General features: G+C 50.0%; 1 protein-coding gene across 1 annotated transcript in view; it reads right to left on the reverse strand.

Moving 5' to 3' along the window:
* Positions 1-27,153, reverse strand: part of GMDS (GDP-mannose 4,6-dehydratase) — a 479,713-nt gene that overhangs the window by 50,599 nt on the left and 401,961 nt on the right. Inside the window, exon 9 of the mRNA XM_061194771.1 lies at positions 16,126-16,222. Coding sequence (XP_061050754.1) covers positions 16,126-16,222 — 97 coding nt within the window. The remainder of the gene's footprint in view (positions 1-16,125; positions 16,223-27,153) is intronic.

Below are 27,153 nucleotides of genomic sequence, written 5' to 3' on the forward strand. Positions count from 1 at the left end.
CGGTCCGCGTGGTCACAGCCGTTTCTCAGCAGTGGCCGACACAAGCCCAGATCCCATCCACTAGAGGAGCCCGGCCTGACTCTGTCAGACAGCCGAGCGCCTGGGCTTCCCCACGGGCAGTGCTGTTGGGTCAGATCTGCTCCGGAACTTGGTTTTCAGATCCACGTTAAGGACTCGAAGTATCACAGTTCTCTTCTTTTCTTCACCTTTGACACAGGCTTCTTGTACAAATGCGTTCAAGCCCACGGTCATCCCACACAAGAGATGGGTTTCTGGATGTCGCTGCGCCTGACTTCCTAAGGCCCCGTCAACCGCGCTGATCACCTGTCATTCGTCTGCCACGGTGACAGGACTTGGCAGACATGACCGCCAGACCAGACACGGCTCTCGACCCTAACAAGGGGACACATCTGCCAAGGGGACAAGTTCAGCTCTGACATCCAGGCTTCCCACCCCTCGTTCTCACTGGAGGCCCTGTGGGAACGCTGGCCTCTCTCCTCTGAGGTCTGTGGCAATCATGCTCCTTTTTTCCCACTTTCAGGTGAAGAATGCCCATCAGTGAACACTGGGGGAAGCCCCCCTGCAGGCCGACCATCAGAGCACAGCCGAGGTCAACCTCTGGGCTGCATGAGCCTGGGACTTCCACCCGCTGCTCTCTCACCTGTGAGGCTGTGATCATCCTGCTTGTGCATTTTTCAGTACTGCTTTTTTCACTCAGCATTTCAGCTCAAACTTTTTCCTTGGTTATTCCACGGTCTGAATGAAGGCAGCCTTCAACAGCTCCATTGCATTGTGTCCACTTGAAGCTTTGTGCACAATTATCCTGCATGATTGGACACCGGGGTCCACAGTCTCTGAACCCCGAGAACGTAACGTTAGGGGCAAACGTTCAGGTCCGTAGCTCAGGGAGGGCGAGGAGGCATTTGGCATCTCTTACTAGTTCCTGGCTTATAACTTTCCAAAGTCTCTTGCTGTCAACAGAACTGGGCATGGAAACATTTATAACTGGTGGTTTGTGGATAAGAGAGTAGTATTTTAGCAGTTAAGTGAATCTCAAGTTTCAGTACCTCTCAAATGTTGTTTACCCAAAATTTCAATATTATTATTGGTTGGGAAGAGGAGGAATTAAAAGTACATCCCCATGTGCCACCAGAACCACGTCTCTGCTAACCATGCTTTTACTTGACTTGAAGAAAGCAAAGCCCAGTCACAAGGTTTCGAGGTCAAAACACGGGCTGAACAGACTGTGATCTTAAAAAGCACCTGTCTTCCTGCCCACCTGCTGCGTCAAGGATTCTGGGTCTCAGAAGCGGGGGAAGATGCTCGAGGACACGTAGACGAGAGGAGTCAGGAGCGGACGGCTTCCTGGGGCCTCTCTTCCTGGCTTCACAGGAGGAACCGCACGCCGGCCACGCAAGGCTGCCTCTGTCCTTCCCCACTGCCCACTCGAAGCGCCCGGAACTGGGACTCAGAACGTGCACCTCCACCGAGAAACAACTCTACCTGCAGTCACGAGGTGTGGCTAAAGTATTTTGATTCCATTTTAGACGTGTTACTGGGAAAACAGGCTTTGGTTGGTCAGGGCTGGTCCCCCATATCACTTAAAACATGCTTTCTGGGAGGAAAATCCGTTACTGCACTAAGGACATCATAAGACGGGCCGCACCCTCCCTATGCACACAGGTAAATAACTTCTTAAACATTTCCTAGAATCAGGAAATGTATAAGCAATTGAAGTGAGAATAAACAAATACATTCTCATCCGCTTTTAATGGCACAGTGAGGAACTGTCCAGAAGCACTGAGGGGGAAGGCCTGGTGCTCACCCATCAGGCCTGGAGGCCACGGCCATGAGCCACTGGCCCACCAGGCCTGGACGCATGGGAACAGAGGTGGCATCTCGCGAGCCTCCGGGCCGGGAAGCCTGTAACTGCACATGCCGGGCGCTCCCAGTGAGCACCCAGGCTGCTCAGAGAAGGAAAGGCAGGTAAGAGGGGGAGTCTGAGGAGGGGGCCCGCAGTGGGGACCCCTGTGGTCCACACACGACAGGGCGCAGGGTGGGCAGAGCTGAAGTGAAGTGTGACATTAACAGCGAGGCAGTTTAGGTGTAAAGACCGTTCTCCATGGGGAGGAAGCCCCATGGCGTCAGATAAGGGCGATAAAGTGGCTCCGACTGTGGGAAAAGCAGCCTTGGTTTTCCCTCAAACTATGCCTGCTGTAAACTCCGCTAGAATACTCCTTTTCAGTTAAATCTAGTAACTACTCTAGGAATCCCGAGGGCACGTTGAAGAAGGACCGGACGGCCAGGTGGGCCCGTGGGGCCGTGAGAACATCCCGGGAGCCCAGGGAAGAGCCCAGGTACCCGAGGAAGCAAGAGGGCACGGCGCTCACCTCCTCCTGGGCTGCATCTCACAGCTGGGAGGACCAGCAGCTCTGCTCAGAAAGACTAGTCTACAAGGTAAGTACAACGTGGGGCAGCCCCTCCCGGAAAGGACAGGTGACAGGGTGCGCGACGCGCTCCAGCAGGGCCGCCGCGACCCCTGGGCGGCCCGTACGCGGCTCACAGGCTCAGCCCTGCAGCGGATGGTCGGGTCTGTGTCCTCTGATCCCCCCCCCCCGCCCCCATAAGCTGCCCTCGCACAGGCTTGAGATGCTGCTTCCATCAGAGGAAAAGGGAGAAGGAGGGACTGGTCAGCAATCTGTGCTGTAACCAGGCTTTAGAGCTGGGACGGAGGGTTTGGAGTCTGGGGGAAGGAAAAAGTCGCTCCTCTCAGCGGAAGTGGTCTTTCGCTGAAACCTGCCCAGCTCGACGGGGGCCAGGCCCTCCAGAGTGAGGAGATGGCACATCACACCACAGCTTCTGGCTCCACCGTGGAATTATCCCTGGAAACAGTCAGTAAACTTACCTGCGTATATAAGACGATAACATAAAACCCACACAAGCTCACAAGGTAAATAACTTCTGATCTTAAAAGATCATTTTTACGTCGCCCGAGTCCCCAGAGTCTGAGCCCGTGCTCAGCGGCAGGTATCCTGGGACTCACCGCCTGTCAACGCGTCCCCGCAGCAGCTGGGCTCTCACTTCCTCGCCTTCAAGTCGACTTTGTCTCTAAACCCTGCTGATACCCCGCCCCTCCCGCAAGACAGGGAGAGACATCTGCGTGCACAGGCCTGACAAGCTGATCCGCGTCACGGCTGAGACCACAGCAGATACATCACCAACGTGGGAGAGGCAATCCATCAAACTGATGGATCCAACCCCCGACACGGCGAGCTGATGCTTGAATCCCTCCTCTGCATCTATCTGTGGGGTTCCCTTGCTCAGTCATCAGACACTCAATGGCCACGCGCTCTGTACCCTGCACGGAATCAACGGGTCGTGGTCCCACAGACCTTCAGCCACCAGAGAACTGACCATCCACCACAAAGCATCCAAAACGTACGACTGCATAGACACGGCCCACATTGACCCAGAACTTCCTGAAGATGGGTCAGAAGACCAAGGCTATCTGGGCACAGAATCTTGACTTTCAAACTTCCACTGTCAATTTAACTTTAATCAGTAAATGATCTTTTGAAGTTGCCAAGTTCAGTGTGTGGGTCCTACGAATCTCCTCCCTGGGGGGTGAGAGCTCTCCATGGTCTGTGGGGTAGGGAAAGCCATCTCGCTTTTGCACAGCGCCCACTGAATTTGTGGGGGGCTTAGCTACAGATGCGTGAGGGGACGGCTACACATCATCAGTTTCTACAAAGTTCTAATCACTCAAAATGGGCATTTAGAAAATAAAACCCTATAAAGAATACTGGAGCCAAGCGAAAACTTGGGACCAGAGAGGAAAGGGCAGACTGGGCCGTTCAGTTTGACTTTCTCAGCGTGAAGACTGGGAAGGATTGATGCTTCCCTAAAATTACATAAAAAAATTGTTGTATTCGAGCATTTTTCCCCTGGGGAGAATCAGCTTTCATGTGCTTCTCCACGAGGCTGAAACCAAAAGCAGGCATGGGGGACACAGCCTCCGAGTGCAGACCCAGCGCGCGGCTGCCCCGTCCCTGCAGGTCCGGAGCCCCCAGACCACTCGCAGCTGCTCTGAGATGAGCCCTCACAGACAGTTAACTTCTGGGCAGCCTTCTGGAGACTGCAGGGCACCTGGCCTGAGCCCTGCAGGCCAGGCGGCCCCCAGCTGCGCACGCCTGCCACTCCTACCTGGGCACAGACCTCACTGTTACGTGGTCTCCGGTCACTTCTCTAAGGACACACGGACACTCGCACACCCACGATGGCGCTGACCTTTATCCCGGAAGGAGAGCATCGCTGGGAAGTAAGTGGAGAAAACCATTCGGCCACTGTTTGCACTGAACCCGCCCCATACACAGCCTGCACGTTTGGGGTATTCCTCGCCATTTTCACACATTCAGTCCACCTCGCTTATCTCTGTGCGTTGGGTCTGTCTTCACCCGAGGCTTCGGCCACCAACGCGCCCCGGTCTCCACCCCTTAGGTGCCCTGGGGAAGTTGGAAAGTTCTTCAGTGGGACTATGTGCAGTGTGCCGGCCGCACAGGACCAGCTGGGTGGAGGGGTTGCTAACAGGGCTTCACAAACGCCATCGTGAGCGTCCAGGGTGACAGGATGTGCCAGCCGGCAGGCATCCGCTGGGGAGTCACCCACAGCAGGTGCCCTGCAAACCTGCGCCCGTCCCTCCCCCACCTGAGTGCCGGCGGACACCTGACACGTGTCCTCTGTTTTAACTTCCAGGGCGGGGACCGACTCTGATTCTCTCCGACTCCCAGAAACGGACTCTAGGACCGAGACAGGCACCTCCAAGAGGGGAGAGGCTCGGGGCTCCCGGCGGACGCAGCGGGTGCTGACTAACGCAGGCAGGTGAATCCAGAGTCCGGTCTGAGGGGTTTCCTTTGAAAACAATTGCAGCAATTTACACTAATACGGTATCTTTGGTCGTGAGATCTCAAGCTGCTTCACACATGCTAAGCTCCCTTCCCAGCACTTTTGTGTAGTTTAGCACAGTCACCTTCATTCAGAAGACGGGGAAACGGATGCTGAGTCAGGGGAACATGAAGATGAAGCCAAAGGCGCCACTTTCAAGCGCCGCCTTCTATCTTAACCCCTATGTATCTGACCCCAGTGTTTCCCCTCGCTGTTTCCTTTTGATGAATAAACTAAAACCACTGCCAGTGGTTTACATGAACAATACCTGCAAAAACCACACCCTGACCTACTGTCTACGTGATGGTCAGGGCACAAAATGTCACACAGACAGAAGATGCAGGAGAAATAATGACATTGTCGACTCACGTTTAAAATAAATACACACTTTACTTTTGAGCCTGGGATACAGACCATAAAGTATAAGGGTATCAGAAATAAAGTCCAGCTGCCTGGAAAAATTATAAAGATGAGGAAGAAAGACAGAAAAGAGGTTGAATTACTTAAAAAAATAGAGCAACGTCATGAAAAATGCAGACAAGGAAAGGAGAGTATTTCTAGTAGGCAGTGGATGGTTTGGTTTGGATTTCAGCAGAGGCTGGGGACAGAACAACCTAAACGTTATTTAGCCAGGGTCGGGGAGGGCAGCCGAGGAGCGGGGCACCTGAGTCAGGAAGACTGACGTCAACCTAAGCATGTGTGCAAAGGTGTTCCTGCTGAAGAAAGCCGAAAGCCACGGCCGTGGGGTCTGTGTTTGCCCCAGAGCGATGAAGCTGTGAACACAAGACTATGTAGGATCCAGACTCGGATGTGAGGCAGCTGGACGGGAAGAAACGTGACCTCGGTGGACGCTCCCACTGGACAGGCAAAGGCTTTGTTTCACGTTTAGCCAGACAAACCCGATGTCAGGAGGGAAGTGCCGGCCTTTTGGTAAATATGTTAAAGAAACCAACAGTTAGCCCCGTGGCCTTGGCCACCGCTGTCCTGATGGGACAAGCCGTCCTGGTTTCACTGCAGTGGGTGCTGAGCTGGCCTCATGCCCTCGGGGCCGGGGTGTGGTCGCCCAGCACCACGCAGTGACCAGGCCAGGCTCTCGCTGCCCACCCCAGGGCTGTTTGTTTCTGTCCCCACCCCTGGCTGCTCGGCCTCCCTGAGCAGCCGGGGAAGGAGACGATGCCAAGGCAGCGGCAGCCACCCCACCTGTAGGGCAGCTGCGAGGGGCTGGTTCACGAAGAGAGCATGTCATATTCACCAACCCGAGGACAGACCACGTCCACGGGCATGCAGGCCACGTCCACGGGCCCCAGAACAGGCTCCATGTCCATGGGCACGCAGGCCACGTCCACAGGCCCCAGAACAGGCTCCATGTCCACGGGCATGCGCGCCACGTCCACGGGCCCCAGAACAGGCGCTACGTCCACGGGCATGCAGGCCACGTCCACGGACCCCCAGAACAGGCGCCACATCCACGGGCATGCAGGCCACGTCCAAGGATGAGCCAGGCTGTGAAAACGGCTCCTCTCTCACTTCAGCGGGCGGCACTCGGCACAAGGACCTCAGAGGAAAATCACAACTGTTCTGACCCACATTCTCTCTCTCTTGTTTTTCCTATTGATCTGATCCACAAGCCGTTAGAATTCTGATTTCTTCACACTGTCACTGTAAGTTAACATTTTTAGCAAGAGAGCCATCCTCAATCAGGTCACTCCTCTTCATCTGGGAAATGTAACAGTAATAAAAACTATTTTGGATACCTGTTTTGGACAGCATATCCAAAGCCTACTTCAATACATTTGACTGAAATTTTCACCAAAATAGGTGCACAAAGAGGAAGACACTGTTAGTGTCTTAAGGTTACTTTTGTAAGCCTAACCTTACAAAACTAAAACTAAATCGAATATTTCTGTTCAACATCTTAACATGCCTTAGAGAAAACTCGACATATTCCCCCAAGTTCAACTGTGGTTTTAGAGGATCACAGTTGCCCCATTTCCTCTGCTGACCTATTTTCCAAAAATAATAGAAACAATCTGAATTTAAAATGTACCGTGCCTTTCTAATATCACTCTGCATAGAATTAATTTCATTCTCAACAAAAATCCCTGAAAAATAGGGAGACATTTCATTATAAAGTCGAAGAATATGTAAAAAAATGAATAAAAGCGTATTTAGATTGATCTTCTTGGAACGACTGTTAAGGACCCATGTTTATGAGATTAACAAATCCCTGTCTTAGGAGAGAAGGGTCCTCCCTGTTCCCGACATTGCCCATGAATCACAACAGCTGCGAACTGTTTAAGAGTCAGTCTCCACCAAGAACCGTGTTTAACTAACTTAACGGAACTGGTTAAGGGGACGCCTCAGAGTGTGACTGGTCAGTGGTCAGAAGACACCTGTCAAAGGACAGGTGGGTGATCTCAGAGGCAGAGGGACTCTGTAGGGCTTAAGGATGACTCCTGGTTGGTTGTGAGACTCACAACAGCAAGAGCAGGAAGGAAGGAAAAGAGGTCAAAATGCAGGAAGAAGGAGAGGGTGAGAAGAGAGGGGAGGAGGGCCGAGCGCTGCCCAGACAGCGGAGGATGCACCGCGGGGGAGCCTGGGAGGGGCCCCGGCGCCAGCATCCCCACGGGGCCGGCGTCTCCACGGGAGACCACGTGGTCCCTGCACCACGTCTCCGCGGTGCCACTGCTTCATCCCCAACCCGGAACGCTCTCTGGGTCTCTTTTTAAAAAGCCACAAATCTCCCCCAGATCCTACTGTTCTCGTGCCCTCGCCTGGCGCTCCCTCAGACGTATGTGTGGTTGGACCTTGTCTGCGGTGGCCCAGGTGCACGTTCACTGTGTTTTTTGAGGGTGTGTCTGAAACCTTAAACTGACAGTTAACTAGAATCTTCCAACTCTTCCTCCTCCTCAAGGTGATTAATAATGTGTTTTCCACACAGCAGGAGACACTGTGGTCCAGCAACGGGTCAAAGTGAGTAATTCAGTATTTTCTTCCAGTAGAGCCCTCTCCAGGAGCCCAGCTCTGTCAGTGCCTTGATTTTAGTCCCGTGAAACTCAGTTCACCTTCCGACCTCTGGAACCGTAAGACAACGCGTGTGTGCAGTTTTCAGCCGCTCTGTGATCGTTTGTTGCAGCAGCAATAGGAAACCAACATAGACTTTCGGCTGTAAAAGTGATGTCCAGCCGCCTCTGAGAAGCAAGCACAGAGACGGGTTTTCGCGGGCAGATTTCTGCGGGAGGAGGAGGGTGAGGGGGCAGGGAAGTGACGGATGGCGGCTGGTCTCTAGCCCGTCAGCGATACCGAAGTTCCGGGGGTCGCCCCGGAACGTGCTGGATCCCGGGGCCTGGAACAGCCTCTGGGAACAGACTTCCGCAGAATCTGAGGGGAAACCCACCTCCTCACCTTTCACCAGGACCGTCGGCTCCACCATAGGATCAAGAAGCAGAGCTGGCCACGCTAAGCAGCAAATGGCCTTTTCTGCCCGAAGCTGTCGGGGCCAAAACCAAAGACATTGAAAAACATGGAAGCATCAGGAGCTGAAGAGCTCGAGGAAGGCTTTCAGATGTCTTCTGATAACTAATGGCTTCACAGGCCTGTACGATGCTGCTGATGGCGATAATTACAATGATGACAGTAATGAAAGCACCTTATACTCAGACGAGCCTTCCACCCTTATGAACCAAGATGCTTCGCCTCCCGCCTTGCAGGGCACTTCAGTTCGGAACTAGGTCTCTGCTTATCCCTGAAACGCAGTTTGCCTGAGCTGAGGCAGGAATCACCTTCCAGTTCATGTCAACTCTCTGGCATCAGCCCTTTAAGCCTCTGAGGAGCCTCGAAGGCAGGCGCTCGTGATGGAGGGTGGGGAACACTTTGGTCCGGCCCCGTGACTCTCGGACACAAATGTTTAATATATGAATTCTTAACCAATCTCCTCAGACCGAGTTTCTGACCTCCTGCGTCCAAAGCTGCCTGGCCGGGGACCAGCTCCGGCTCACGACCCCCCGCCCCAAATGCCCCTCTCAGGGCCTCAACTCGCCTCACGTACACGTAGCCCCAAACCCGACTGCCTTCCTCCACACCAGGCCACCAGCGCCCCGAGGCCCTGAGGCCCCTGCCCCGCGACGGGAGTCCTGTCCCCAGGTCCCCGACGGGGAGACGGCACCCCAGTTCCCACCACCTGCGCGTCACCACCCGATCTGGTCCCTGACCCTGTGCTCTCCATCTCTGCAGCATCACGGCGCCTGTCACTGTTCTTCTGGCCGCCACCGCCTGGTCCAGTGAGCGCCCCACTGCTCCTGCCCTGGCCCAGCCTGCAGCTGCCGAGCCGACCCTCCCCTGAGGGAGACTCACTGCCGGCTGAGGGCCTTCCCTCACCCACCTGCTACGAGGACTCACTTCCACAGTAGGAATTCAATAAACATTCCTTCCGAATTAAATCTCTAAGGCCTCAACCCTATAGGGATACTCTATATGTGCTGATATACCTTCTGAGAAGCTGAAGGTAAATAAGAATTATATTTTAAATGTATGTGACGAATGCACTGAAGGATTCCTACAACGAATCCTAAAAACTGCAGAATCTTTTAGTACCTGGTCACTGGCCCGTTTCTTAGTTTAGGACTGCATTACAAAATGCACAAACCGGATCTGGCTATTAGGTACAGCGCCTGCTTGGAACAGCAGCTGAGAGGAGCTGGGTGTTCACCAGCAGGCCAAGCACATCAGGTGTGACTGTGCAGGAGGCCAAGCAGAGCTGCCGAGTTAGGAAGCAAGACCATCAGCTGTGGGGAGCAGCTCGGAGGCTTCCGACCACAGCAGTCAAGTGAGCACTCAACTGTGCCAGCAGATGTGACGGTGAGTGAGGAGACCAGTCTGCCCTGAGCCAGGGGTGTGGAAGCGAAGCCAGAGGAGGCCTCGCGGGAAGAGAAAGGCCGGTGCAGACAGACAGGGACGGAGCTCTGGGGGACCCAGAATAGCTAGTGTCCACAAGTGAACACTGTGCTAGGAAAGACATGCTAAGGAATTATGAGCCTTGTCGGACGCATAGAGCAGAACAGGTGGAAGAAGGAAACACAGGTAGTGTTATCTATGAAAGCTCCATGAAAAGCCTTCTGAATTACAGTTATTTCAGAAGATAATTATGGCTTGATACAACGGGAACAGCACTGCTGATTTAAGAAACAAACAAACAGCAAATAGGGATTCCTAAAATTCTGGAATACAGATGCCAGTGGCCGGAGATGAGAGTGAAGAGAGAGTGGCTGGTCGCATCTCCAGGAGGAATTCTCTCCTGTGAGTGACCAGAGCCCCTGCAGGTAGCGGCTGAGCTCGGGAACAGATTGCTCTTCCTAAAGAAAGTAGCTGCAGAGGCTACAACACACTTCCAAGATGCTGGAATTTATGTTGTAGATGTCAAGAGGTCATTACTATGATTACAAATGCGGGTAGTCATTACCTGCTCAGCTTTTTTGGAACAAAGGTACAGATTTTATAGGAATTCCCTATTGGTACAAGGAATGAAAGCATCTACATTAAGGCTACCAGGGAGATTTTTGGATGCAAACAAAAAAAAATTTTTTTTTAATATAAGGGAAGGTATATAGTTATGTATGTTCACCGAGGTATTTAAGTCTTTAATGGCATCATTCTAATCTGGATCTAATCATAAACCCTTCAAGGAAAAACAGGAGGAAGTCGGGGGCATTATGGTCGGGACACAATTATTATTTCATTAGACGTAAACGCTCTTGAGGGGACAGGAGCCGAGGGAAGAGCCCAGGCTTTAGGAGGAATGTCACCCACCCTGGGGGTTCTGTACGGGGTCCTGTGAAGCATGGAGGCCGCACTGTGGAATAGCTGAGACTCAACTGGAGAGACTGAAACTACAGCTCTCTCGGTTAAGTTCAAGGAAGGAAAAGGGCAGGAAAGGCCAGCGCGATTAAGGAGGGATAGAAAGATTAGTACGAGGAGCCGAAGAGGGAGGCTTACAATACATAAACAGTGATTTAGAGATATAAACTATTTATAAAATACAAGCAGTGAGAAGTTCAGAGAATAATTACAAAAGAGGAAGCATTGTGACAGCATTCCACGCCGTTGCGCTCGGGCAGTTATAAAAGCAGAGAACGCTGGGCCTGCAAGTTGACGCTTACAGAATAAGGAGCCCGGCCTCTCCTCTTCCAGGTCCCGGAGCAGAGAGAGGGGCTCGCCCTTCACTGCTGTGTCTGCCCCCTCTCCGCCTGGCCCCCACCATCCAGACGAGGAACAAAGGAAAGCAGGGGCGTAGGGGTGGGATTAGAGCCCTGGAGGTCAGAAGGATCCGGACCGACCGGGAGAGATGGGCGCTTCTGGCAGAGCTGGAGGAGACGGATCCGCGGGGAAGGGAGGGTCCAGTTTCCTGCTAAGGGCAGGGACGTGTGCGAGGGGGTGAGAACAGCTACGGGGGAAGAAGGGACCGTTTCAAGACCCCCAGTGTCCAGGATGGCGCTGGGCGAAGCTCTAACTGGTATTTATACAAGTCCTCTGCTGACAGATCAGATTCCTGAGGTCTGGAAAGTGTTACCCAGCATTATTCTAAACAGGGCTATGAGATAGAACAAGCAATTATGGGCCATTTAACTTAACATCATTTACAGAAAAATATTAGGAAAAGTTTGCAGAGGGGACAACTCAACGAGCATATGGTAATTTGATTAGAAACAGGCCACATGTTTTTACTGAAGGAAGGTGTTGCTTTAACTAGCTTGTTGGCCTTCTTTGAAGTTACTGCTTTCCCAGCTCTAGATTTTAACTCAGGAATTTTTTCTAATATCTATAAAGAATGCGAATAAACATTAAGTATCTAAGCAAAGAAAGCAAAAGCCAATCACAGCTGAGGACATTAGAAATACAATGGCAAGAAAATCGAATGTTAAAGACAAATAATACAGCAAGGAAAAACTTAGTTCCATCACCCAGTAGAGTTTAAATCAAGACATTTTTCATGGAAAATAGGTGATTTCAATTTCGGTCTGTTAATGTGTTTCCCATGCCACTTCCTAAAATGCTCTGCAGAAAAAAGGCAATTTTTTTGTTTGTTTCACTGAAAAAAAAAAAATCTCAGCTTTTTTTTTTTTTTAAGTGAACTGAACATTTGGTGTCATTAAATTTGGCACATTAGGATGAATACTTCCTAATCCAACCTTTGTGAATTTTCCAAGTTAAAAATTCTCAAACGAAAAAGAAGACATCTTCGTTATTATTTTAAATTAAGTAATAGGTCAATGTTAATTTTCTCCTATTTACATGACAATTCCATACCACTGAATAGCTACTGAATCTTCAGAAAGAGGGTCAGAAAGGATAAAAATCAAGATAAAACAAGAATAAAAAAATCAGAGTACCTATTAGTGTTTGCTAGAAGCCCTGATTATACCATGTTATTGACTTTTTAGTGGTTAATACATACACTTCACCAGTGACGTCCTTCTACTTTTCAAAAGGCACTCGACTTGAGTAACTGACCTATTCCTCTCCACACTCTCCACGAGGGCCGCATGTGTCTGTCTCGTCCATGCTGAATTCTTAGGGTCTAACACAGGGTTTGGTAAACATTTGCTGAATGAATGAATAACTAACAATAACAGCATCAATACTGGTATTTTACCACGTGCCAGACACTGCTCTAATGAGCACTTTGTGTAAGTGACTCTCTTAATTCTCCAGCAATTCTTTGAAAGAAGTTTGACTATTAATCCCATCTTTAAAGACAGCCAAACAGAGACACTGAGAAGTAACACGCCTGAGTTCACACATCTGGTAACTCAGGCCGTCTGGCCTTAAGCCCAACCCCGCTTCTTCCCCACACATAAATGCACGATGCCAGGGCTCTGCGTACACGTACAGGCAGAGAAAACGCCAGAGGGGACAGAGGTACAGGACCCAAGTGTTCGTGTTGCCATCACCAATGCTGGGATTCAGGGGCAATGGGAAATGTAAAGTCCAATTTCCAGGATGAAGCTCCCCACAGCAGTAAAACTCCTAAACATTCAAGGGAAGCCCAGAGGTGTCCAGAGAGGGAACCAGAAGATAGGACTCCGCTAAGCTCAACTGCACGCCAGAGTCCTAAGCTCAGAACAAAAACTTTCAGGACTTTCCACTCTGGAGCAGAAGCAGGACCAAAGATTTTGTGGCGACAAAATCAACGAGGGAAAGGTTTTTGGCTGGGAGGTCTGCTCTGTACAGAATCACTGGCGGCCTCTTTGGGGTCAGCGCTGGCCTGTGCTGCGTAAACAGCCTGCCTTGGTCTGAATCTCATTCAGAAAACAATGTAAATCTTTATCTCCCTTTAGTCTTGCTTTAGGATACCGGTGTTCTATGACCTGCTTTTTCCCCCCAAATTTTCTTTACGGCATTTTTTTTCTTTCGATCATTCTGGACCCACTGGACTCTAAGAAGATCTAGTTTATGCATTTGTCTCCGGGGTGTCCTAGGTGCTGAAGACACAGGATGAGAGCTGATCAGGAGAACAAGCTTTTCTAGAAAGTGAGGAAGGATGAGAAGGAGGCTGTGGTACTTGGAAGATGGACTTGACCACAGAAAAGGAAAGGACACAGCTGGACACGGAGAATTACACGTCTCCCCACATCGAGTGCTTCTCAGGCCTCGTGCCAGCGACCCCCTGGGTGTGTTGTTTACGGCACAGACCCAAGTGCAAGCTCGCAGGCGGGCTCCAGGTCTCATCCCCTTTCACCTGGAGGAACACCGTCACCCCCGAGGCAACTCCAGGTAAGGCTGTCAAGCCGATCCAAGTTCCGGGAAAACTGCTGTTCTGAGGAACGAGGTGAAAAGTTTAGCCTCACCACACAAGAAGGCTTGCCCGACAGAGCCCTGTGCTGAGTGGAGTGGACAAAATTACCGCAGGCTTCAAAATCCAAGACCAGAGGCAGTAAAGGGGATCCGTCCGGGTGGTGGGGAGAGCTCGATGGGTGAGAGAAGAGCCTAGGAAACAGGAGGGCACCCTCACGTTCAAACACCTTTTGTGCAAACAGAGTTGCAGAACAGGTACGACAGGGACACTGGCCAGAACAAAAGGACGGAGCCTCGCCAGGAAAGAGGGTCCACAGGGACTTCAAGAACCGTCTGGTGAGCCCAAGGGTCCTTATCAACCCCACACGGTGCCCAAGGAAGGTTGACAGACAAGCTGTTCTTAACGACCTCCTAGCTTTGGAAACGAGAAGGGCCACGGTGAAGTTGTTACAGGGGTTGAGGGTTGGCTCCGTCCGTCTTCCACTCTGAGATGACAGTTTTCATTCGCGAGCACAGAAAAAAAGCTGCCTGTTTATGTCCCAGGAAAACGAGAGCCCGTGACCCATCTGTGGGCCCGGTGGGAGGCTCCACAGCCGGGTCTCCTTGCTGTGTCAGCAGGAGCGCGCTGGTGTCCCCTCCCTGGGACCAGCACATCCTCTGCTGGCCACACCCACCCCCATCAGCACCATTGTTCACTGTGTCAAAGACCGGCCCCGCCCGGCCAGGACAATGCAGACTGCACAGCCCCAGTCACCAAGCACTGCCGATTTCCTCTCCTTTTTATTCGCTCCTGTGAGTAAGAGTGCATGAAATGAAGTGTTTTCTTTTGTTTGAAACAAGACAGTTTGAAGGGTGATTACCGGTGACAGGTTCACTTTCGATCTTTCTTCACCGTGGCTTTTCTCATCTCGGAAAGTTGTACAACAGATAGGAATTCGGTTCAAACACAGGTAAAACAGGTTCCAGGATTCTATTTTCACGGTTAATATACATTTCGTTCGGGAACCACCACGTTTGAACATTTCTCTCTGAAGCTGCTGCTTTCTATCACCTTTAGGTACCTTTAAAACGTTGAGTTTTGTCACCACAGTGAACGTGGCCCACATTTAAGTGACAACACCAAGCTAGAAGTTCTTATAAATCTAGGAAAGGAGCATGTAATGCTCAAACAACCTGTAGGTCATTTCTTTATACAGGAACTTCTTTTTATTTTTTTGTATTTTAAAATTTAGTATTTGATTAAGTATTATTACAGATTGGGACGGTAAGAAACATTAGTAATTAGTGGCTAGTCGTGTTTTTAAAAATACTGAAGTAAATATCAGGTGGAGAAAGGACCATCGATAAAATTGAAAGACAAACGGCAAACTGCGGGGTGAGGGGCAGGGGTCAGAGAAATGCCTCTGTCAACAAGGGGGATTCTTTCACCCCTCAAATTAATAGATAATGCATGTTCAGTCATTCAATAAAAGTCTGAATATATACAGGAACTTCTGTATTTAGAAATGTATGCGTTTATCCACCCATCCACCAATAATCATTAAGCACTGAGTTTATCATCTAAGATAGTAAAAAAGGTCCTTCTCCTCAAAGAGTTTGGAGAAACTCTTTGGAGAAAAACACGTAAACAGATGAGTATAGTAAATTATAATAGGTGTTATAATATAGTTCTGTATAGCATATAATGTATCAACAGATACAAAGGAAAAAGTAGAAAGTTCAGTGGTGGTAGTATGTCGGCCAGAAAAGGATTGACAACCAGGACAGTACTTGAGCTGAGGCTTAACAAGTGTGCAGGGCTTAACACCGCTCAGGTCTGTGCGTGTGTATGTGAGTGCATGTGTGTGCATGTGTGAGTGCATGTGAATGTGTGTGTATGTATGTGTATGTGTGTGTATGAGTACATGTGTGTGTATGCAAGTGTATGTGAGAGTGTGCATGTGAGTGTATGTGAGCATGTGTGAGTGCATATGAGTGTGTTTATGTGGGTGTGTGTGAGTGCATGTGTGTGTGTGTGTACGTGAGCGTGTGCACCGGGATCTCCAGACCCTGCAGGTCATGGGGGGCCTTGGAAGGCAGACGTCCTGCAGGTACCGGGGCTCAGCCATCAATCAGGCCACTACCTTGATGGGATCTGCCTTTGATCTGAGCCTCCATTTCTGAAACCAGCTCTTTCCCTGGGTGTGTGTTACCCTGTTCTCCTTTATACAGCAATGCATTTTGTGGCGAGAATAACACCCCAAATTCAATTCCCTGGGCTCTGGTTTGGGGAACGCGCACTGAGGGACGACAGAGAGCCCGGGGCAGAGCTGGGAAGCCTGGCTGCAACGTCCAGTTAGTATTTTCCCAGCCAGCGGCCGGGGGTGGCCCTGCCGCCAGGGCCGAGACTCTTACCACTTCAGTTGGTCGGTAGTACTTGAGATCCACGGTCACGTGAACTTTGCCGGTCTCTTTGCACCTGCCCACTTCATTTTCATTCTCTCCTTCCCACCTGGAAAGGAGATAAAGAGTTGATCAGCCCCAACCTGCTTGGGAGCATCAGGCCAGGCTGCCGGGCAGCGTGGCTTCTCCCTGCAGGAGCCAGAAGCTCATTAACTCAGGAAACACAGGCCGGTGCTTAACCGTGTTATGAGGGCAACAGCGGTTCTAAAGCCTTTCCAGATCTATGTCAAAAGGGCAGGCCTTTTCCTTCCTCTTTAAGGAAAATCATGGTATGTTCAGAAGTGAGACCTCAGAAATGAACAGATTAGCCAGAATAAGGAATTGGGCAACTTTCAGGGATTTCAAAGATTCTGTACCTCTTTAGACTATTCTTGATAAAGTCAATTATTATGAATTAATCTCTCCTGTCTCTCCCTTCCTTATTTTTTTTTAATTTTTGTAGTTTTAGGAGTATTTATTGTAAATTGAATGCATTCCATTTTAGAATAAGTTTCATACCCTAATTAACCATTCATTTCATCCCCGTATTCCATACAAGTGCCCTTGCTGTACCCAGGCAGCAGTTGGTCCCACTGATAAACCCCAAATGATTAAACCTCCAAAAAGTGCATGATGAATCGGTTGATTTCCTGCTAAGAGATGGTCTTTCAGCATCTCTTCTTTCTCTGATTCAGCTACGATGCTGTTTGGACAAGTCTTTTTCCTTAAACATCCACAGTCGACAACAGTTCAGGATCCCAATAGCAGCCCCCTCTTCTCATAAGCTGAGGGGCAAGTTCACAAGTTTCAAGACCAGCTTCTTGCTGGAGCTCCATTTTAAGTTCTCACTTTTACAGAAATGAAGCCACTGGCTTAAAGCTGACCTCTGGATTTCTACAAACTAATATCCAAAGAACAAAAAATACTATATAATTTGAATTATTTCTACAAATGGAACTTTTCGGCAAAGAAAGAAAAGAAGTTACCAAGTACTGTCTGACTTCAATGCTTATCCTCAGGCCTAGTTTGCTTTACCAGCTGGTGATGAATCCTGTGACAGGACAATTCTGTCACAGTGGAGATCAAAGGAAAGAATAGAGCATTAAGTTGGTTACTTGACTGTGTGAATTACAGGTGCCATTGAAGATGGACATTAAATGTTGATCGTGGTTGTATTTTGGACATAGATTGGGTATCAGAGACTTAAACTGGCCTCACAAGCTTTATTTCTGATCAACCCCTCAAATGTTCTATCCTCAATTCACTTTTTGATAGCATAAGGATAATATTTCATTGTTGGAGGAGTAATCAGTTTATGAGCATGCTGGATTTGCCAACGTACTAAAGGCAAATATGAAAAACATCCCACAGCACAGAGAGAATTATAGCATAATATGTTGAACAACAAAAAAAATGTACAACTGGCATTTTCCATGACTTTTATATTAATGACTCAAAAAAGGGTGTTTGGTAATTTACTTATTTGGTTTAATTTCTTACCCTTGCCTAGACTTATTTGGCAGGATCAGAGCTAAGTTTTTGGAACATTCACCTGGATATGGCGGGTGGATGCTTTAGAGTATGCCGACTAAAACTGCTGTGAAACGGGAAAGGCTGAGGGGCTGGTGAGCCCTGTCATCTCTGATGGATGAAGACCAAACCTTGGCCAATATCCACAGTAAGGGAGAATATTTGGTAAAGTCATGATTTTTAAAAATTGCCTATCTAATTCTAAAGTTGGTTGTTTTAGTGGAACCTCTCTCTGGTGACGCTTTCATCAACAGTAAAGGATATCTGTTTCTCAGGAGTGCGTTTTAGTTTTATTTTTGTTCACATTTCACGCTCGCGAAGAGAAACAAGCTCCGCACACGCCTTCCTGATGGCATCTGCACGGAGCCAGAGGGTCCAGAAGCACGTTTTGCTGTTTCTTCCAGCTGCGGCTCGGCATGTAATCTGCGATGGGTCAGGCTGACGTGGGGACACGGACACACGTGACACCACCTGTCGTGGTGGTGAGTCTGAACGGAGGCCACAAGCTGGAGGAATGGTGATTCAGACCCACGTATTTACAATGAATCTTTCTGAAACCACACACGTAGCCACATACATATTTAAGTCGACGAGGCCTCGGGAAAGGCGTCCCCTGACCGGGGTCACGTGTGGCACAGGGAACATGGCAAAGCTGGTCGCGTCTCCAGACCAGGGGCTGGCGGACTGTTTCTGTAAAGCGCCAGACACTGACGAGCTCAGCTTTGTCATCACGCGAGGCTCTGTTACGTATTCTTCCTCATTCGCTGCCTCCTCCTTCTCTCCCTCATTATCATCTTTTTAAAAAATTTTTAACTACCCTTTAAAACAGTAAAAACATCCTTAGAGGACAGTAAAAAACAAGCCTTGGCTGGGGTCTGGCCTGCAGACCGCAGTTGCCCCCCTGCTTTAGGGGATGAGTTACTGACACATCCTCACCCTTGACCCCAGGAAAGCATCCGGTTCCGGTCCACACCAGCAGGCTGACGGCCGGCTCGGCGGGACCTTTCCCGACTGCTATGGACTCTCTTGGGCTGCCCTGCAGCCTTGGGCCAACACTGGCATCTGTAACAGCAGCTGAAGTGGGAAAAGACGGGGAAGAACCTGCACTAGAAGTGAGTTGATGCCGTGCAGGCACCTGCAGGACGGGCTGCCCACATGCAGGCCTCTCTGCCTCTGCCTGATGCTGCTAGGCGGCCTGCACGTGCGTCCATGGCCACGGCTGTCTCTCAGGGCATGGCGTTGCCCTACGATGAATATGGCTGCGCTGAACAGCCAACTGTCACCAAGGGAAGGGCTCAGAGCAGAACAGAGGTGGCAGAAACCGCTTTCTAATTTGCACTAGGTCTGCAAGAGGGCAATACGCAAAAGTTTCGGCCAAGGGCCAGAAGGCATTGTTACAACAATACACAGAACACTTGTGTTAACCAGTAAAAGGTAAGAGCTAACTTGTCCTAACAGGTAGTGTTATGGACTCAAAGCAGAGCTGTAATGTTCATGAAATGACAGTGGCCTGACAGGGGGTAGGGGATTCAGCTAATTAACAGGAGTTACTACCCGCTAATTTAGATCAACAGCTCACTGAGCAGGGATCCAGTATAATCCAAATTTGAAAATAAATTGTTGGCTCCTAATAAGCATTAAATAGCAGTAGAAAGCACTGAAGAATCTAGCACAATAAGTCAAGATGAGGCGCTATTAAACTCTCCCCAACCAGGAATCCCTCGAAGGAGCAAGCAAAGCCAAGTGAGCAGCCGAAGGCAAGTCGGGGACGTCACAGAAGCGCGCAGGGATTATTTTAAGGAGGACTACTTGACTAGGGCCCGCACACGGAGACGGGAGGCCACCAGCGGCTACGATGTGCTCGTGACGGGCACAGGGCGCCCTGGGAGTGTCAGCAGGTCCTGGGCGAGGACGGTGCTGGCACACACTTCTGTTCCTTCCCCGGACCCCCTGCAAAAACGAACACGCTGACAAGGGCTGAACGACAGGAAAGACGAGAAGACCCAAGTTCTGGGAGCCGGAGAGGAGACGGACGAGTGTTAAAGGACTGGGCAGAGGCCCCAGAAAACAGACCCGCCAAGCTGGCAGTGGGGAAGCTGAGCATGGGCCCACTTGGCCCCCGGGGAAGCCCAGATACTCCGGACAGGGGGTTGATTAAACTCCCCCGGAAGCAGCCCGATGTCCAATCCCCTCCCAGGGTTGGCATCACTAGGCAGTGGCCTCACCCTCCGTCCTGAAGAAGGCGGCAGGATTGAAGGCCACTGGGCCCTGTGAGCGTGCGGCCACCACACGGAGAAGAGGAAAGGTAAGTGGATTGAACGCCCAGCCTCCTCTGCCCTGAGGGGGTGCTGGGGTCAGGCTGGTCCCGTTCCAAGGAGGAGGCTGGGGACTCTCCTCTGGGCTCAGATTCTCCAACTAAACGGCCTCCAGAGCTCCCGGAGCACCCAAGAGCCCCCAAGCTCTATGTCCTCAAAAACCCCAATCAGCTCTTTAGGCCCCCACTTGTAAACATGATCAGAAAACCAAGGATTACCAGACACACATGAGGAAAACCACACATACGAAGACAGAAATCACAGCAGACAAGCTGAAAAACAGCAACTTGGAGGACACAAACAGGGAAGATAATTAAAAACAGAACAAAACCACCAAAAACTCACACACATCACTGCTAATATCTTCAGAGAGACAAGGGAAGATATCAAAGAAACAAAAATAAGATACTGCATAAAAAAGGACAATTTGAAAAAAAAGATTTAGAAATTGAAAAAATTCAGAAATTAAGAATTCAAGAGAAGATTTTGAAGACAGAAAATGAGGAAATTTCCCAAAAAGTAGAGCAAAAGATGTAGATATGAAAAAGGAAGATAAGATAAATCAGAAGATGGCCTCAAGAGGTCAGTATAATAGGATTTCCAGAAAGAGAGTAAAGAAAATAATTATCTTAAAATATATGAAGAAAATTGATCAGAGCAGATGAACATGCATTTCCAGACTGAAAGGGTCCCACAGAGCACGCAGATACCATCTCACGGAGTTTCAGAACACGGGGACGGGGAGGCGGTCCCCGGGAGCTCAAGGGGATGGGAGTGGCCCAGAGTGGCCCCTGGGCTGCCACGGCAACACTCAAAGTAAAGGCAATGGAGCAACGTCTTCAAAGTTCTGAAGGAAAGTTATTTCCAACCAAGAAATGTACATTGGCCACCTTGTTAATTGAGGGCAGGATAGAGATATTTTCAGATATGCTTGGTCAAAAAATATTTGCTTCCCATGCACCATTCTCAGGAAACTAATTAAGGTTTGGATTCACCAAACCACAGAATTTTAAAAACATGTCAGAAAATCGGGGATGACAACCATCCCCCGGTCCAGGTGGGATCAGGCCGGAAGGATCTAGAGGGGCTGCTGCAGGCGACGTGCCCGAGGGTAACCCACCAGCCTGAGCATCTTCAGGGAAGACGGAGGGCAAGTGAGCGACAAGCGCACGGAGAACGAAGCAAACGGAGAAAGACAATGCTTTCCGGCCCTTGGTGTGAGGTCTATGGTAAGCGAGGGACACCTGTTCAGAAAGGAAGAAGGAAGTTTCTTCCTTCTTCTTCAGGTTTGAAACGCAGACCGTAGGTCTCCAGGCACTCAGTGTCCCACTTCGCTTCCCTTAATAAGGATCATTGTTACTAAATGAGCGGCTCCAGCTGCTACGCTGAATGAATGAATAACCAATTACAACAAAAAGGGTGAAATTGAAATCCCTGTTCCCGTGACTCGCGGGAGGGCAGGCTTCCACACCAGGGCCCCCCCCTCGCGCAGCCCACCGACGCGGCACCGTCTGCGCCTGCGTGGGGAAGCGGTCTGGGGGCTGAGCGGGTGGCGGAAGGCCACACGGGAAGGGCTCCCCCCCACGCGGCGGGAGAGAGCAGACCGTGTCCTCCGACAAGGACACTGCATCCTATGGGGCCCCCCCGCCAAACGCGGCTTTCAGTAAGAGTTGTCGATTGGTCAGTATTTCCTCTGCTTTCTTCTTTTTCACCAGTATCACTGGAAACTACTAAACAGAGAAGCTCTCCTTTCAAACTGTCCTCTCTCACGCTTTATCTGTAGGAAATCCGACGGGTGTGATTAACTCAGTGGACAGAGCCTTGTGGCGTCAAGCCTAATGAGGCCTAATGAGACTGGCTCAAGAGATCAAATGAAAGACCAGAGACCACGGTCCTCAGCTGTGCGGTGACAGTAGCTTCTAAGTCAGCCTCCGCGTTCCTGCGATGCCTTTACGCGGCTCTTATCTGCCTGCTTTATTTGTATTTAACTCAGGTGGGGTGTCCTATCCACCCCCAAAGAATGTGGGTGGAGTTTCTCCTGCTTTACAGCATGAAGCAAACTGTACGGTGGCCTGACCAGGGGCCCGCGGTGGGGAGGTGGCGATTTCGGGACCAGAGCCCCACTCTGTCTGAGCCCCATCACAGTTCAGGGCTGTCTGCCCCCTGCACCTCCTCTCTGGCCCCGCCTCATCTCCCATGCCCTCCTCCCACCTCCCACAAATCTTCAGCTAGCGCCTAAAAGTGCCAGGCGCTGAGCCCAGCCGGGTGCTGAGGACGTGGGCCTCTGTCCTTAAAGGGCTCGAGGCCTGGCGGCCACACAGGATGCATGTGAATGGCAGTAGAAGGCAGACGGGGGCTGTCAGAGGACCAGGCGGGCACCTGGCAGGATGGCCGAGGCAGGGTGGTGGCCTCAGGGAGGCCTCTAAGCTGAGACCCGGCGGGTGAGCGGGCGGTAGGTGTGCGTGTCTCTCGCTGCACCCGAGGTGGCCAGGCTGTTCCAGCCCAGTTTTCAGCCTGCCCGCTGCCCACAGCCAGGTTACTAATGCTCCTCTGCGCCTGTTCTCATGCCGTTCCACCCACTTGGAAGGCTCTCCCTCCCCTGAACTCCCAGCCACGGCTCCCACTTTGGCCAAAGGCCCGCTTAACTCCACTTTCCTGACGACATCACTCCAAACCTCCATCACGGGGCTGTTCTTTCAGAACTGATGTGATAAATTTGCACAATACCATCATCTATTTGTATATATTTATACATAATGAGTTCTTATTATCACCTAACTAGAACCTACACTTCTCAAGGGCAAGGAAGTGTCTTGGTTCTCTTAGATGATTTTGGCTCTGAGAAAAAAAAGAAAATGTGCAGAGAGCACGTTTATGGAGCGTCTGCTCTGTCTTCAGTACAACGCCCCCCGTTCCATTAGGTAACTTATAGAGGCAGCAGTTATTCTGAGGATCTAATGGATCCTTAGTTAAAGAACTTAACTGACCTGCTACCCAGTGAATTGCATCAACCGTACATGAAATGGAACAAGGGTTGCCCCAGCCTCCAAGACACAAATAGCATCAGGGCTCACGTCAGACCTACACACGCTGCTAACACAAAAACCTGTCGCTTGAATTAAAGTTCACATCCCTTCAGGCTGTTATACTTTGGGGTTTTTTAATGGGTTAAAACCCCAAGTATCTTAGAAGTTCATAAATATAAAATGATAGTAGGGGGACTTCCCTGGTGGCACAGTGGTTGAGAATCCGCCTGCCAATGCAGGGGACACGGGTTCGAGCCCTGGTCCAGGAAGATCCCACATGCCGCGGAGCAACTAAGCCCGTGAGCCACAACTACTGAGCCTGTGCTCTAGAGCCCGCGAGCCACAACTACTGAGCCCGTGTGCCTAGAGCCCGTGCTCCGCAGCAAGAGAAGCCACCGCAATGAGAGGCACGTGCACCGCAACGAAGAGTAGCCCCCGCTCACTGCAACTAGGGAAAGTCCACGCACAGCAAGGAGGACCCAACACAGCCAAAAGTAAATAAATAAACAAACAAACAAATAAATTTATTTTTTAAAAATGATAGTAGGGCTTAGACTTCCCAGTGGCGAGAGAGATTCTGTCTCAGCAGTGAGTGGAAGCTGGTAGGGAGAGTCTAGTCTCTACGCAGACATTTCTGAAGGCCTGGGTCTGGTCAGAGCGTCTCCACCAAGTTCTCACGGTGCTGACACCCAGCTTCTCAAGAGGACTGATTCTCCCAGCTCCACGGAAGATGCAAGTGATGATATTTCTACCCCTCCGTGTCAGAGGTTCCACTCAACTTGCTTAGACAGTATGGGCATCAGACAAGTAGTAAGCAAGCTGTCAGGTGGGGCTGCAGCTCCGGGGGCTCAGAGGGGGAGAATCTGAAGAGACGCGGCCGAGGATGGCGCACCTAAACACGTGTAAATGTACGGAACCTTCCCGGAGGAAAACAGGCAGAGCCACGGGGACTTCCCTTCTCCCGACTCCCACCCAGCCCAAGCAGAGCTGCAAAGTACGTCCTGGGGAATCTCTGTTCGTCAAAAACGACTGACCAGAAGGATGTGCTTTTCTCCAAAAGCAACTGGACACAGTCAAGGCTCAGCACGTTCTCCAGGATGGCCTCACAGCAGACACGCCAGCCGTGGGACACAAGCTCACACCCGGGGCCTCGACACCCAGCCACGGGACATGGTCTCACACTTGGAGCCTAGACACCCAGCCTCGGGACACAGGCTCACGCCCAGGGCATAGACACCCCCCCCCTCCCGCCCCCCTCCTTAGGTGCCCTCTGGGCATCCTCCAGGCCCAAGGGCCAGAAATCCCACCCACCAGCAAACAATCCCCAATTAGGGGAAGAATGTGCACAAACACAAAATGCTTGTTATCTCAGCCAGGAGGCGTTTAGAAATGAGTTTCTTTTTCAACGTATAATAATGTTTGCCCTTGTTGTTTTGACTGAAAATGTAGATACGATACCACAAACTATGATAAATATTTCCAATGGCTAAACATCTCCCCAGCAGCAGACGGTGGTTCTCACATGGTTGCAGGCTATTTCTACAACTCTCTTCTCAAAATTTAACAAGATTAATGACAGAAAATTAGTCAAGACAAGTATTGGCCTGTTTGGTTTATGCATCACTTCAACTATAGGAGAAAAGCACTTCCTTTTCACATTACTTAGTGATAAGTTGATGGGAAAGTGAAACGCAAAGCCTAACACTGACAACAACCCTGACAACACAAACTCCTCCAAAAACACACGTGCACACACACACACACACACATAGATACACACACAGAGACACACACACCGGGATGTTCTGGGAAAAAAATATTTGTTGTCACAAGGGTGCCTTCTCAATGTAAACAACCAAATGGGAACTTTATTGCCAAACGTGAACTTAAATTTTATCAGGACTGCATGTGGTACTGACCCGCTCCCCTGAGTATCTTCTACTGACCCAAAGTCACATGCATGTGCTGTTTTCCAACAAATTCAAAGCAAAAAATCACTCAGTGATGTCAAAGACTTCAAGAGCAGACATTTGTGCCAATTCTAAATGTATGGATGGCAACCCATTTTTCAAGTCTTTTCAGTGAAAATTTCAACAGATATTTTCAAAAACAGTAGAAGAAATGGAAAGTGACAGCAGATCGTAAACAGCTAAAGTGAGAATCTTACAGATCCTGACTGGTGTGCCATATGACAGGAAAGCCATATGATAGGAGGTTACAGAGAAAATCCAGGAACTCAGAGAAAATACCTACAACCTTCCTTTGAGCTCACAAAGCAGAGCAGGCAGGAACTCCGAGAGGGCAGAGGGCCTCCTGTCTTAACTGACAGCACTGCGGTCGCCGACCCCGTGGACATGCAGGCCCTACCCAGGCCTCTCTGGCTCCCTGGGGTAGGAAGATGGTGGCGCCCCTTCAGCTGTCACCACCCTGGGAGCATGGTCCCTGCTACCCCGACATGGGGGACTTGGGGCGACCAGGGGCCTTCCGGGGAGGACTCAGCAGGCAGGCTGGCTGTGGACACCCACTGGGTCTCAGTGACCAGGACTGAGGACCCCAGGCTGCAGACCCCGAAGGATGGGGGGGGATTTGCTTCCGGTGACAGAGCGGAGGCCCGAACTGCACGGAGGGAAAATTATCCTGGAAGGATCCTCCCATCTCGCTGTGTCATCACAACCTGGGCTCTCGAATGCTCACGAGCCGGGCCTTGGCTTCTCCTGTCTCTGTGTTCTGGTCGGGCTTCCTTCCACGGGCTCGCAGGCCTCAGCCCAGTTCGGTAAGTTGTGTGCTTCTGACACACAACCGTCATGTCACGAAGAAAGGATACACGCGAACAGGATGGAACATGCGGTATGAAGCTTAGACCCGGACCCCCCTCATCAGCGGGCGGCCGTCGAGGGTACGGGGGACGTGCGCCACGGTGCCTCCAGTGCTGGGGCGAAGCTGCAGGGGGCGCGGCCTCGGCAGCCTTCTGGGCTCGCGCTCAACGATCATTCGTGCTACGTGAACATGCTTTCGTCGGCCTAGCCCACTTCTCGCCTTTCTTCTAGAAGTAACATCCCGAGTGGGTGGAGGACCCGTCCCCCCCCCACCCCGGCTCAAATCCCCCCGACAACAGGACCAGGCCCAGGAGAAAGCCTGGCCACACTCCGGCCTCAGTGCCTGGTCTGCAGGTGGTCACAGGCCCAGCCGAACCGGCCAGGGTCCTTCGTGTCCCCCTGGCTACGCCAAGGTCAGCTGTAGTCCCTTAAAGACAAAAGAACTCTGACTACTAGAAATGCTCATTCGCTTCTCTCCCCTTCCTAATATAGACATTTTGATTATGCTTACACGGCTTTGTTTTATCAGCATGGATACCTCACGCATTAAAAAAAATAAGAATTTATATATATCATCCCTCACAACTTTTGGAGCTTAAGAGAATAACAAAATGTCATGCTTTATCCCTTAAGAAAACACAAACAAAAAGTGTACTTATTTTTAGAAAATAAGATGTGAAATTGCCTCTACTATAGAGTGAAGGGTATTCATTTCCCCTTCCCCTGTAGTCTTCATTCTAATAAAAATGTTGGGGGATTATTTAAAAGCAACATGAATTCTATATAAAAAGATATTTATCTATATAAAAAAGATACTAAAAAAGAACTCAATCCCGACACAAACGATCCACAATACATTTGTAAATCCACAATAGAATATGAATAATTTTCTTGAAACATGAAATATCTTCTTTAAAAATGAAAGAGGGCATAGAGATATTCCAGATGACTAAATTGCCTTGCAAAGATTATTTTATATCCTCCTGCTTTTTGTTTTTACTTAACGTGCCAACTCCCAGCATTGCATTTAAAATGAAAATGCCTACGTGTTTGCCTTCCTATTCTTTATCTTCTCTAATGAATATAATTAGTCTCCTTCACAATGTTTTTATGCAAAACAAATTTATGTCAGGTAGTTAAGTAAGGAAGAAAATGCAGGTGAATGAAAAATGACATAGAAGGTGATTCTAATTGAAATTTTGCTCCTCACGTTACAATTTGGAAGCAAAATCACCTAAAGGCTACTACAAACAAGGACATTGGTCTTGGGTTTACGGACTTCCACCTTCTCTTGGGACTTAAGCATCAAATGTT

Source organism: Eubalaena glacialis, chromosome 7 (genome assembly GCF_028564815.1).
Source record: "Eubalaena glacialis isolate mEubGla1 chromosome 7, mEubGla1.1.hap2.+ XY, whole genome shotgun sequence".
Taxonomy (NCBI): Eukaryota; Metazoa; Chordata; class Mammalia; order Artiodactyla; family Balaenidae; genus Eubalaena; species Eubalaena glacialis.